The sequence below is a fragment of the Plecotus auritus genome (genome assembly GCF_963455305.1).
Source record: "Plecotus auritus genome assembly, chromosome: 6".
NCBI lineage: Eukaryota > Metazoa > Chordata > Mammalia > Chiroptera > Vespertilionidae > Plecotus > Plecotus auritus.
Window position 1 is genome coordinate 90,534,631 of NC_137773.1, and position 13,799 is coordinate 90,548,429.

Sequence of the window (13,799 nt, forward strand, 5' to 3'; positions counted from 1 at the left end):
ACCTCAGCATGGTGCAGCCACCAGGAGGGTCGTGCTGCTGGGAGTCCAGAGGTGGGACTAGGGCATCTCTCTTGAGGGGGAGGCACCAGTCAGGGTCACAGGAAACTCTGGGGAATGACCCCTTCCCCAGAGGCACACAACTCAGTCACTGACACCTTAGAGTCTGCCCACACTCAGGCCCAGGCAGCTGACTCCTCAGCAGAGCACAAGATCCGAGTGTTTTTCTTGTAATTAGCACTTGGACTATTCATTTTGAAATATATATATATATCTTAATTGGTTTCAGAGAGGAAGAGAGAGATAAAAATATCTATGATGAACCCTGATTGGTTTGGCTCAGTGGATAGAGCATTGGCCTGCGGACTGAAGGGTCCCAGGTTCGATTCTGGTCAGGGGCATGTATCTTGGTTGCGGGCACATCTCCAGTGGGCGGTGTGCAGGAGGCAGCTGATCGATGTTTCTCTCTCATCGATGTTTCTGACTCTCTATCCCTCTCCCTTCCTCTCTGTAAAAAATCAATAAAATATATTTAAAAATATATATATCTATGATAAAAGAGAATAATCCATAGACTGCCTCCTGCCGCCCTCCATCCTACTGGGAATCGAACCTGCAACTGGTCATCTGTCCTGAACAGAAATGGAACTGTGACCTCCTAGTTCATAGTTGGACGCTCAAACACTGAGCAATGCAGTTCCGGCAAACTGCATTTTTTGATGGTTGCCTGCTGACAGCTTGATCCTCAGTCGGCTCTTGTCCCTATTGCTTCCCAGTTGAACAAGCTGATTAGAAAGCCTGGGTGGTGTCTCCTATAGAGCAGGCAGGTGATTCAAACCACAGAATCCCTGCCTGTGCAGAACTCTTGCCCAGGACCCATCTTCGAAGCCCCACATGACCACACCAGGCTCCATTTCTGGCTCTGAAGCCAGGTCTCAGCTGCTTGAGAGGCCAGCCTGGCCCTCCTTTGAGACTTCTATGTGAGTCCTATGGCTTTTCCTGCTCTCTTGGTGTGGGTGTGAGGGGTGACACACCAACATCACTTCATCCACACCTCTGCAGGTGACCATAACACTTGTACTTGCTGCCAGGAGCAGCACATCCCAACATTCCAGCTGTGTGGGTCTGTCTTCTGTTTCTCAGACTTGCTCACCTGTGGCTGGTGGGTGTCGGGCGGATGGTGCCGGGAGCTGTGCTGCCCCATGTGGCATTGCTGAGCCTGTTGCGCCTCATTTCTATGTACCAGAGTGGGAGCTTTCATGCATTTCTAGGCAGATGGCAGGCAGAGTATGGTATTGGGCCCTCTGTAAAGTGGTCCTGGAATCATTTGCTCTGGCTCTGCCAGTTCAATAAATGTGTGACCAAAGATAGCAGGCTAATTTTTAAGTTGATGATATTGTATGGCCATGAATGATGTTATAACTATTCAGATGGCCCTTGGCAGATAATAGGTTCCCAGCCCTGCTCGATCTAGCTATACAATGGAGGAATATGCTAATTAGCCTGGACGCTGTAATGCCACGACCGGGCTGCTGCCCTCAGATGCACAGCTTCTCGGTGACTGACTCTACCAGGACACCCGGAAGCCATGTGGCTGGGCTGCAGGGTGCCGGAACCTGGTGCTCGTTCAAGACGTGAAACTGACAGGAGGTGCGGGAGGAAATCCAGAGAATGGGATGTGGGGATTCAAGACTCACTTCCTTTGGGCTTTGTCCTTCTTGGCCTTGGACCTTTTCTTTTGGGCCTGGAGCGAAGCACTGCAGGAGAGAGGGATAGGTGAAGGGCAAATATGGAAGAAAGGTGACCCAGGTGAGGGTGGAGACCTAGCAGCTGCGAGAGGCCTGAGGGGTGGCTCCCAGGTAAGTGCCACAGCTTAGGCAAAGCGGCTGGCCAGGAGGCGGGCAGCCCAAGGGGCGTAGAGCTGCACCGAGGCGGGGTGTACCAGAGGGGGCTCGGGCCGAGGCAGGAGGCCAGCATGTGGGGATCTGCCACACCGGCAGAGAGCGAGGATCTACAGTGGCCCCAAGTCTCGGGGTCAGCCTGGTGGGTAGCAAGGTGGAAGGACGCCCGGGCAGAGGGACACGGACCACAGCCCTGAGGTGGGGGTTGAGCGGCGGCACCACCTCAGTGGAGGGGCGCCGCACTGCCGGGTACCCTACTGCTGTGGTTCGGAAAGCTCCCGGCGCTAACAGGGCCTCGCCTCAGTGGGCTGAGCACTTGACAGGCGGCGACTCCTGCTCCCACCTTGGCCCAAAAGCAACCTGGTGCCCGCTCTGCCCCAGGGCCGCGCACGCCCGTGTGATGTGTGCGGAGCCTACCACCTGCTCTGGAGAAGGGGGGGGGGCAGTAAAGGACGGGGGCGGGGAGAGGAAAGAATGTTGGGAGGATGAGGCTCGGAAGCCTGACAGGGAGGTTTGCTCTGTTTGCCCCGCGGCTGCCCCTTAGGAAGGGCAGAGAGCGTGGCTGGGAGGGCTCCCTGCGCGCTGAGTCAAGTTCAGCAGCCAACTGGAATTGGTCTCAGTTTCCTGGTCCGTAAAGTAGCCTCGGGTGCTCCCCAACATCTTCCTCTTTTTAGTTTTGCTGAATGTCCTGGTAGAAGACAGAGAGGCGACGAACTTTCTGCTTTGGAATATCCGAGTCCGTGAATTGCATTGACTGTTCCAGTTCTGATTTTACGGGCTATGAGAAAAACAAAAAGAGGAATGGTTAGGTATCTGGAATGTGTAGCGTGTGAGTACGCTCCAATAATTAATTGCTCAGCCTTTGCCATCAGCCTCATCATCATTCCCCAGATTATTCTGGGGGCCATCTGGGTCTGGGGAAGGCACATCGTTCCGGGCTGCGGAGGCCCCAGGCCCAAATTCTACATTTCTGGAAGAGGATTGGTCCCAGGCCATGCCATGGCAGGGTTTAATCTGGCGAGCTGGAATCCACAGCGGCCCTGTGTGGCTAGAAACACACGCATATCCTCTCCCCCATGTTAATAATTCATTGGGTCTCCTCTAGTTATTAGTGTCTACATCTCGCCACAAGACTTGTGGTTGTTGAGATGGGTTTGTTGAGGTCCAGTGCCATTCTACAGAGGATTGAAAATGATCATTCAGATTCAAAAAATTAAGGATAAAGAAGGCTTTAGATCAGTGGTCCTCAACCTTCCTAATGCTACAACCCTTTAATACAGTTCCTCATGTTGTGGTGACCCCCAACCATAAAATTATTTTCACTGCTACTTCATAACTGTAATTTTGCTACTGTTATGAATCGTAATGTAAATATCTGTGTTTTCCGATGGTCTTAAGTGACCCCTGTGAAAGGGGTCGTGACCCATAGGTTGAGAACCGCTGTCAGGGGTCACCTAAGACCATCGGAAAACACAGATATTTACATTACAATTCATAACAGTAGCAAAATTAGGAAGGTTGAGAACCACTGCTCTAACTTCATTTGTGCCGGGGTTCTTTTTCCCAGCTTTACAAAGGGTTCAGTATTCTGGAGAAAGGGGCTGCGCATAGATGATTAAGGAGTCCAAAGACGAAAGATAATTTTGAAAGGCATTGGGGGTCAGAGGATCTTCAGCTGAAAGGAACTGAAGACTCCTTCCTTGTCTAGGACCCCATGCTTTTATTATAACACAATGTGTCCTAAGGCAAGATGGAGATATACACTTCTATACATCTTAATTTTTAGGTAGCATGTAAGTAATTAACATTCCTCAGATGAGCAATACATTCACATTTTAAGAGCTACTTCAAATAAAATACAAGACTTATTCATTAACAGATTTAAATCCAGCCTGTAGATTCTCCATATGAGGCAAATTCAGATTATATTTCAGTATCCTGTTATTTCAAAATACCTCAATATTTAATAATTTTTACTATTTAATCCAGCAAACTCCAAAGTTTTAAGTTACCAAAGACTTTGGAAAACTGTTTAGGCACATATAATTACCCTGATAAAGCTTTATCATATACCCTTCATTTTAGTTATATTTATTTTGCCTTAACTACTTTTCAGATTTTAAAGTCAATTATTATTACCCAAGGCATTTTCTTGGCAAATTTTGTAACAGGGATAACTCCCTGGCTTTTAGTGGCTTGACTGTTTCTTTGTTTTTTCTTTTAGCAAAAATGGGAGTGGCACCCCACTGCTACTTCTGCAGCCTTCTGAAAGGCACTTCTACAGGTCTAACCCTGCTAGGAGAAAGACTTGAGGGGTTTAAATAATTATTTCCCATATTTTCTTTTTGAGTAGTCTAACAACATGAAATCTTACCTGTAAGAAGAGATATTGTCCTAGCCTGTTTGCTTGGTGGCTAGAGCCTCAAGGGCACATGCCTGGGTTGTGGGCTCAGTCCAACGTGCAGGAGGCAGCCAATCAATGATTCCCTCTTGTCATTCATGCTTCTATCTGTGTCTTCCTCGCCTTTCCTCTCTGAAATAAATAAAAAGGTATTAAAAAAAAAGAGAGAGATGTTAAAAACAGAAACAGAATAAACCCTACGGTAAATAAATGGGTACTCATAAGAGAGTGGACTGGGACATTAGCCTTAGAATCTTACCTCACACTGACCCATCACAGCAAATGGGTTCTGAGTGGCACAAAGCCCAAACAGCAGAGACAGAGGATTCCCTGTGTTCATAAAACAGCAAAGTAAAGTCCCCAAAGATAAGAAAGCAAGCAAAAAACATCAGTAACCAAGTTACATTACAGACAGACAAGAACTTTCACTAGATAATGACTGTCACTAGATGATGACTGATGACTTACAGGGAGAGCAGGAAGGGTCCCCAAGATAAGAATTCTTGGCAGCTGCTGGGAAGTTCCTGCAATCCCTGCCACGTGTTCAGCCTATCACAGGTAGCTGGGGCCCCTAGCAAAATAAAATATCCCACATCCTTAAATTAAACCAAACAACAAAGACAAAAAGAAAACAATCAACAGAGACACTCTATGGACAATATTTACAGGCACGCATAACCCACAGACAAGACTTACCGAATCAGAGTCCTTCTCATGGATCTTTCCGACGTGTTACCATGCCCGGGACTTAGAGCCAGAATGCGGCCCAGAGGGCTTTCAGGTGAGGTCGCCAGTAAATACGACAGCCTGTTGTTCACAGATCTCATCATATTCTGCTCTCAAAATTAAATACTGACTGTAGTCCAGAGTTCTTTTGGCCAAAATCTGCCAGTCCCAAGGCATCTTATGGTAATTTTCAGACAAGGTATGAAGGAGTCCTTTTTTTAAAAAAATATATTTTATTGATTTTTTACAGAGAGGAAGGGAGACTGATAGAGAGTTAGAAACATTGATGAGAGAGAAACATCGATTATCTGCCTCCTGCACACTCCCCACTGGGTATGTGCCCGCAACCAAGGTACATGCCCTTTACCAGAATCGAACCCGGGACCCTTGATTCCATAGGCTGATGCTCTATACAGGGGTGGGCAAACTTTTTGACTCGAGGGCCACAACGGGTTCTTAAACTGGACCGGAGGGCCGGAACAAAAGCATGGATGGAGTGTTTGTGTGAACTAATATAAATTCAAAGTAAAGGAGCGGAGGGGAGAGCAAGAGAACCCTCCGCTCTTTTGGCTCCGCGGGCCAGATAGAATAGCCGAATGGGCCGGATCCGGCCCGCGGGCCATAGTTTGCCCACGGCTGCTCTATCCACTGAGCCAAATGGGTTAGGGCAAGGAGTCCTTTTGTAAATGGACTGTTAGCCCCATTTTCTCTCATACTTTCCCTTATTTCTTTAAAGGTATTAAAGGAGAGTGGTTCATGTATCCAGTTACCTTGCATCTTGCATAAATGGGCAAGCCAAAAGCTCTCCTTCTAACAGAGCTTGCCTGACACATGATCCCAAACTGAGGATTTAGTTGATGAGCCTCCCACAGTGGAGGCGGAGGATCAGGGCCTTCAGTATTATCGGCTTTACAGGCTCTACTTCAGGAGGAGGGGGCGGTGACAAATCCTCCTGCCATTCTGAAGGCTTTTGATCCTCAATATGAAGTGGGCATAGTGCAGCTCGATCAAGAGCCCACACAATTAAAGATGACAAAGGCACTTGTTTTCCCTGGGACTGATTTTGCTTTAAATTCCTACCTTCTCGTTCCGGTCAGTCAAACTCTTGGGGACAATTTCCATATTAGCCTTTTATTATACAGGATACTACCTTTACTTTATTGTGCGTTCTTGCCTCCTTTGTCAAATATTCTGTGACCATAAGGGCATGGGTTTATATCTAGGCTCTCTGTTCCATTCGTTCCACTGATTTACATGCTGTTTTTAGCCCAGGACCATGCTGTTTTGATTACTATGGCCTTGTAATACAGTTGGATATTAGGTAGTGTGATTCATCCACATTTGTTCTTTGTTCTCAAGATTGCTGTTGCTATTCAGGGTGTTTTGAGGTCTATGTAAAAATTTTTAAATATTTGTTCTAGTTAAGTGAGTTTCATCATGGGTATCTTGATAGGGATTGCATTGAAGCTATAGATTGCTTTGGGTACTATGGACATTTTAATTATACTAATTTTTTCTCTACATAAACACCATCTATACTTATATTTATAGTTTACATTCCAATTGCAGCTTACATTTAATTTTATTTTATATTGGTTTCAGGTGAAACTAAGTCCAACATGAAAATATTGCAGACTTCAATAAAGGCCCTTGTACATGCCAAGTCTTAAGTTGTTCCTCAAGGTCCAGGCCCCGGTTAGAGTGTCACAATTCAGCCGGAAAGACTTCTTTTGAGTGTGATCTTATAATTTCAATATACGTGTCCATTGTCCTAAAAACCAGTATGAAGTAACCCCTCAGGCTCATGAGTAGAGGACTTTTGTAAAGGGCTAAGTTGCCCTGTATTGCTCATGCCTGAGTTCTAACTGTAACTAACGTCCTATCTCTATGAAATGAGAGAGGCAAAAGAAGGTCAAACTTACTTACTAATAAATATTATAAAAACAAATGATCATCCATGCTCCTCCATTAGAATATTTTCATTCATTCAGGTGTATCTGATGACTTCTAATAATCTGGAGTACTTCAGCACAGTATGGCCAATTACATTTTGTTCTAATTTGAATTTCCACCCACCGCCTGGCCTCTCTTGTTTGGTGATGAGAATAGAAGAGAAAGCTACCAGGCCTTTATTGTATTCACAGTCACTAAAACTTTATTCACACATGACAGTATGTTTCATGGATGGCTGCATCAAATGGTGGTTATAATGAAGATGAGTTTTCTCACAAGGAATTGATGGGCTTAAAATAGAAATATTTTAATGTATTAATATAGAAGTTGTTCAAGGTGTTCTTTACCCTGACATTAGAGAGCAATGAAGACTTGAAGTGATCACAGTAAAATCATATCTATATATTCCATGTGTTCTTGAGGATGTGAATGTGGCAAATTAATAATAGTCTTACAATCAAGTCATAGACTGAATGTTGGGGACCACATGTTCTATACGAACTTCCTATGAATTATGTATAGGTTCCCATTGTTTGTCTCACCCATTCTCCTATATGCATATGTGGGATGTTTTAGGACTCAGTGGCCTTTGAGGATGTTAATGTGGAGTTCACCATGGAGGAGTGGGCTTTCCTGGATCCCACCTGGAAGAAACTCTACACAGATGTGATGCTGGAAACCTTCTGGAACCTGGCATCAGTAGGTAGGTATCATAAGTTCTTTTTTTAAAATATATTTTTATTAATTTTAGAGAGAAAGGAGAGGGAGAAAACGAGAGAAAACTCAATGATGAGAATCACTGATTGGCTACCTCCTGCAAGCCACACACTGAGGACCTGCAGACCGGTCCTACTGGGAATTGACCTGTGACCTCCCGTTTCATAGGTTGACGGTCAACCACAGAGCGACTCTGGCCTGCAACAACTTGTTACTTATTTAGTCAATTATAAAACTAGTGTTGCTTGCTTATCAATTCTGTTTCAAGAACTGAAATATGGAAAGGGAATACATTGGAAATTAAATTAGGAATGATCACAGCTCATTGTGTACCTAAAACCTAACCATTTTTAATATTATTTAATAATTTATAATGCTTTTTTTAGCATGTATTTTAGAAGAAAAATGTGAAGGCCATAAGAGTGAAGATCAGTATGAAAATCATGGGATGAATCTTAGGTGAGTGGCATTGACATGACAAAGCATTAAGAGCATCTTTGTGTTGTTTTAAAATATATTTTTAGGTATTTTATTTATTTGTATGTTTAATTTTTTTTAATTTACTTCAGAGAGGTAGGAAGAGGGAGAAAGAGAAAGAAACTTCAGTGATGAGAGAGAATTATTGATGGCTGCCTCCTGCATGCCCTACATTCGGAATCTAGAACCAGGGCATGTGCCCTGGCCAGAAATTGAACCATGACCACCTGGCTCAGTGGTCATTGATCCTCTCTGGTGGTGCAAAAATATGTTTTTATTGATTTTAGAGTATGAAGGTGAGAAGGAGTGATATAAAAATCAATTGACTGCCTCCTGCATGCACCATCCTGGGTTTAATAACTCTGCTCTCTGGCCATTTTCCCTTTCAGGGAATTGAACTGGCAAGCCCCTGGTTCATTGCTCTATTCTGAACCACTGAGCCATATGGGCCTGGTCCACAAAAGAATCTTAAAAACAGGTAATCCAATTGTATCAGCCCAGTATTGGTTCTTAGAATTATCTCATCCAAATGTTTTTTTCTGAAATATGGCCTATATGTTTAATGTGTAAAAAATAATTGCACTTGGAAACAATATACAGCAATACCATGCATGAATAGAAGTGTTTTCATAATATCTATGATCCAGCCTATTTCAGAGGTTTTAGGATATACACTTTCAAAAATTGGAATGTTCAGAAACCCTACCCTTTCTTTGAAAATGGTAAAAATGTCATTGTCATGCTATTAATAAATATTAAATCGTTAACAGAGTATTAATAATATGCTTCTGATTTTTACAGGAGTCATATGGTAGCGAGACTCTCTACAAGGAAGGATGATGGTCAATGCAGAGAAAATTTCAACCAAATTCCAAATCATAATGAAAAGAAGGAAACGCCTACTGAACTGAAACAACCTAAATCCACGTTGTGTACGCAAATCTTCATGCATTATTTGTCCTTGAATAACCACCTGAACTCTCACATTGAATTCAAACTGTACCTGTGTCAGGAATATGAAGAAAACCCTTATAAATGTAAGGAACCTGAGGAAGCTTTTAAGCATCATCAACATATTCGAAGCCATGAAGGCAGCCCCAGTAGGAAAGCTTTCCACTATTCACCTTCCCTTAGAAATCATGAAAGTACGCATATTGCTGGAAAACCATATGAGTATGAGCAATGTGGGAAAGGCTTTAGACGTCTCATTTACTTTAAACTTCACAAAAACACTCATTGCGGAGAGAAACCATATCAAAGTAAACAACATGGCAAAGCTTTCAGTTCTCCCAAGTACTCTGGAGAAAATGAAACAACACACATTGCAGAAAATCCCTATCAATATCAGAAATCTGGAAAAGCTTTCAGTTCCACTTCTCTTAGAAATCATGAAAGAACACACACTGGTGAGAAACCTTATGGATGTGGGAACATCCTCAGTTGGCTCAGGTCTCTTGGAAAACATAAAAGAGGTCATGCAGGAAAGAAGCCTCATGAATGTAAGGAATGTGGCAAAACATTCCGTCGTCGCTATGCCCTTATAATTCATCAAAGAATGCATACTGGGGAAAAACCCTATGAATGTAAGCTTTGTGGTAAAGTTTTCTCTTATTCAACTTCCCTCCAAAATCATAAAAGAACTCATACCGGGGAAAAACCCTATGGTTGTAAGCAATGTGGAAAAGCCTTCAGTTGTCCAAAGTCTTATCGAGAGCATCAATGGACACAATGTGGAGAAAAGCCCTATGAATGTAAGCAATGTGGGAAAGCTTTCGTATTTTCCTCTTCTCTTCGAAATCATGAAAGAATGCATACTGAGGAGAAGCCCTATAAATGTAAGCAATGTGGGAAAATCTTCAGTTTGTACAGCTCTCTTGGATATCATAAAAGAATTCATGAGGGAAAGAAGCCTCATGAATGTAAGGAATGTGGTAGAACATTCCATCATCTCTGTTCCCTTAGAAATCATGAAAGAACTCATACTGGGAAACAACCCTATGAATGTAAACATTGTGGCAAAGCTTTCTATTTTCTGTCTGCCCTCCAACGTCATGAAAGAACTCATACGCGGGTAAATCGCTATGAATGTAAGCATTGTGGTAAAGGTTTCTATTACCAGTCTTCTCTCCAAGATCATGAAAGAACTCATACTGGGGAAAAACCCTATAAATGTAAGGTTTGTGGTAAAGGTTTCTCTTATTCAACTTCCCTTCAATATCACGAAAGAATGCACACTGGGGAAAAACCCTATCAGTGTATGGAATGTGGGAAAGCCTTCATTTCTCCCAGCTCTCTTGGAAAACATAAAAGAAGTCATGACGAAAAGAAGCCTCATGAATGTAAGGAATGTGGTAAAACATTCTATGATCGATATTTCCTCCGATTTCATGAAAGTATTCATACTGGGGAAAAACGTTATGAATGTAAGCATTGTGGTAAAGCTTTCTCTTATCCATCTTCCCTCCGAAGTCATAAAAAGACTCATAATAGGGAAAAACCCTATGAATGTAAACAATGTGGGAAAGCTTTCAGATGTTCCAAATATCTTCGAAACCATGAAAGAACACATACTGGGGAGAAATCCTATGAATGTAAGCAATGTGGGAAATTTTTCAGTCATCCAAGTTCTCTTGTAACACATGAAAGAAATCATGATGGAAAGAAGCCTCATGAATGTAAGGAATGTGGTAAAACTTTCCTTTATCCTTCTTCCCTGAGAATTCATGAAAGAATGCATACTGGGGAAAAACCCTATAAATGTAACCATTGTGGTAAAGCTTTCTCTTATCCAACTTCCCTCCAATGTCATGAAAGAACTCATAATAAGCAAAAACCCTATGAATGTGAGCAATGTGGGAAAGCCTTTATTCATCCCAGTTTCCTTGAAATTCACCTAAACACTCATAGTGGAGAGAAATCATAATGAATGATAGAACTCACACTGAAAATAAGCCGTATCCTGTAAAGATTGTAGAAAAGCCTTTGACCATGCTAGTTTTTTTTCTTTATCCTCATCTGAGGATATTTTTTCATTGACAGAGTGGAAGTCAGAAAGGCAGAGAGCAATATTGATGTGAGAGAAACATCAATTGGTTGCCTCCTGCAAATGCCCACACATGAAAGCACACACAGTGGAGAAAAGCTCTATGAATGTGGTAAAGCTTTCAGATTCTCCAAGTCTCTTAGAAAGCATGAAAGAACACATAGCAGGGAAAAATCTTATGAATGTAAGCAATGTGGAAAAACCTTCAGTTTTGTCACACATCTTAGAAGACATAAAAGAAGTCATGATGGAATGAAGCCTCATGAATAGGGAATGAGTTAAGTCTCGTTGCCATCCCTTTTATCTTAGATACCATGAAATGTATACTGGGGAGAAACCCTATGAATGCAAGCGATGTGGAATAACGTATAGTCATCCCCAGTCCTTTCAAATGCACAAAAATTCTCATAGTGGAGAGAAACTACATCAATGGAAGGAATGTGGTAAAGCCTTCAGGTTCCCAACTAGTTTTTACAGACATGTGAAAACAAAATATATTGATAAACTGTTAATGTAAAGAATAGGGAAGAGCCTTCATTTATGTCTCAGCTGTACCATTCATGTATGATTATCCATATTGGGGATGGACCCTAGAAATGTAAGAGTGTTACAAAGCATTCATTTCTTCCAGTTTATTGTAAAGCATGAAAGAACTCACTGAAGAGAAGCCCTGACATGTAAAGATGGTAGAAGAGTCTTTGGCCATCCTAGTTCTTTACAAAATCATGAAGGTACTCACATCCACAATAAGTGTATGAACATAAGGAATGTGGGAGAGCCTTTCTTGGACATGTGAGAACTCACCTGGAGAAATAGTGAATATAGAGAAGGTTGGAAAGCCTTCAGCTGTCCCTTTTCCTTGGAAATGTCATGAAAAAAACTCAAAGTGGAGAAATTTATTGAATGTAAAAATGTAGGAAAACTTTAATGTTGCCTCATATTTGTATAATATCATGTGAGAATGTACGCTGTATAATTGACAATGAAAATAAACTTTAAAAATTTAAATACTTTCAAAGTAGCTTGAAAATTTCACTTAAAAGAAATCCTATTAGTGTAACTAATTAGTACATGTAAGCCTGTTGCAAATAGTCATATACTTCCCAAAACTCACACCATTAAAGAAGGTCTACAAACTTTTGACATAGTTGTTCATTATCAGTACTCATTCTTTGTTAGTTTTTTTTTTTTTTTTTTTAGTTGCTTTTTGGGAGTGAGGAAATTGAGAGAGTAGTAGAGAGAAACATCCATGTGAGAGAGAAACAGATGGGTTGTATTCCCATGTGCCTGACCAGGGATCGACCCAGCTACCCAGTAATGTGCCCTGACAGTTTTGAATGAATAGGCCCTACACACATATGTATTCTTTTTTAATTTTTCAATTGCACTTGACATTCACTATATTATTTTAGTTAACAAGTATTTGCCATATATTTGTACTTTTGCACAGTTCATTGTAGAGTCCCGTGAATTATTTTCATGTTTGGTTTTTGTGTTGCTTTTGGCTGGGAACTGTGCTATGCAGTTCACATTAAGAAGAGAATATTTTCATTTGTTTTTCTCACTCTTTGCCCTTCCAGCCAAGAATATCCTCAAAACTTCCAGCCACTGCTTTACTTCCATTGATTCCGGGTGTAAGTTTTATAATTGTTCAAAATTCAACATTAAAGATGCAGCATAGAATGGCTCTTCCTGACACCAGTGCCTCTCAGAGAAGTAAAATATTTTATTGTTACACAGGAGGCTTGGTGCACGGATTTGTGCACCAGTGGGGTCCCTCGGCCTGGCCTGCGGGGATCGGGCCAAAACTGGCTCTCTGACATCCCCCAAGGGGTCCCCAATTGTGAGAGGGTGGTTCTCAGTTGAGGCAGCCCAGGATCAGGCTCCCTCCTCTCTGGTTATAGATGCGTCACCCAAGAACTGCAGCTGCCCAGTCACCTCAGCTCGGCAGCTCCTGCATTGACAATCCGCCCCCTTGTCGTCATCAGTGCACATCATAGCTACTGGTTGGACCATCTGCCCCCTGGTGGTCATTGCATATCATAGCTACTGGCCAGTCGGCCGGTCGCTTAGGCTTTTATAGATATGGATTGAATGTGTTACAGTATTGTTTGGCTTGTTTCCTCCCAGTGTAAGTGGGAATATTTTAAGGTATATTATTTTGAGTGACTCAAATGGATTTTTAGAGCTTAGACTGGAGGTGTCGAAGCATGATTAGTAGTTTTTAAAACAAATTTTTGCCATGGGAACATTAATAAATTAGCATCTTTTTTTTGGAAATGCAATAATAGATACTTGTGGATTTTCTTATTGAACTAGCAAAGTGCCTTAACCATTTCAATACCTTCTTTACACATGAACACTGGGTTTAAACAAGTTTGCTGATTGTTCCAACACTGGCTTTGTGTCACTTCAAACATCAATGGTGGTCCAGCCCAACATCAGTGGGGAGCAGAGGTCTGAGACCAGATGCTTTAAGCCAATGGTTCTCAACCTTCCTAATGCCACAACCCTTTAATACAGTTCCTCATGTTGTGGTGACCCCCAACCATAAAATTATTTTCGTTGCTACTTCATAACTGTA

The 13,799-nt window shown here is 42.3% G+C and overlaps 1 protein-coding gene across 1 annotated transcript in view; it reads left to right on the forward strand.

Moving 5' to 3' along the window:
* Positions 1 to 12,230, forward strand: part of LOC308250539 (uncharacterized protein) — a 30,581-nt gene extending 18,351 nt beyond the window's left edge. The window contains exons 2-4 of the mRNA XM_080673251.1: positions 7,555 to 7,681; positions 8,082 to 8,154; positions 8,974 to 12,230. Coding sequence (XP_080529377.1) covers positions 7,555 to 7,681; positions 8,082 to 8,154; positions 8,974 to 11,095 — 2,322 coding nt within the window. The 3' untranslated portion in view covers positions 11,096 to 12,230. The remainder of the gene's footprint in view (positions 1 to 7,554; positions 7,682 to 8,081; positions 8,155 to 8,973) is intronic.
* The last annotated feature ends 1,569 nt before the right edge of the window (positions 12,231 to 13,799 follow it).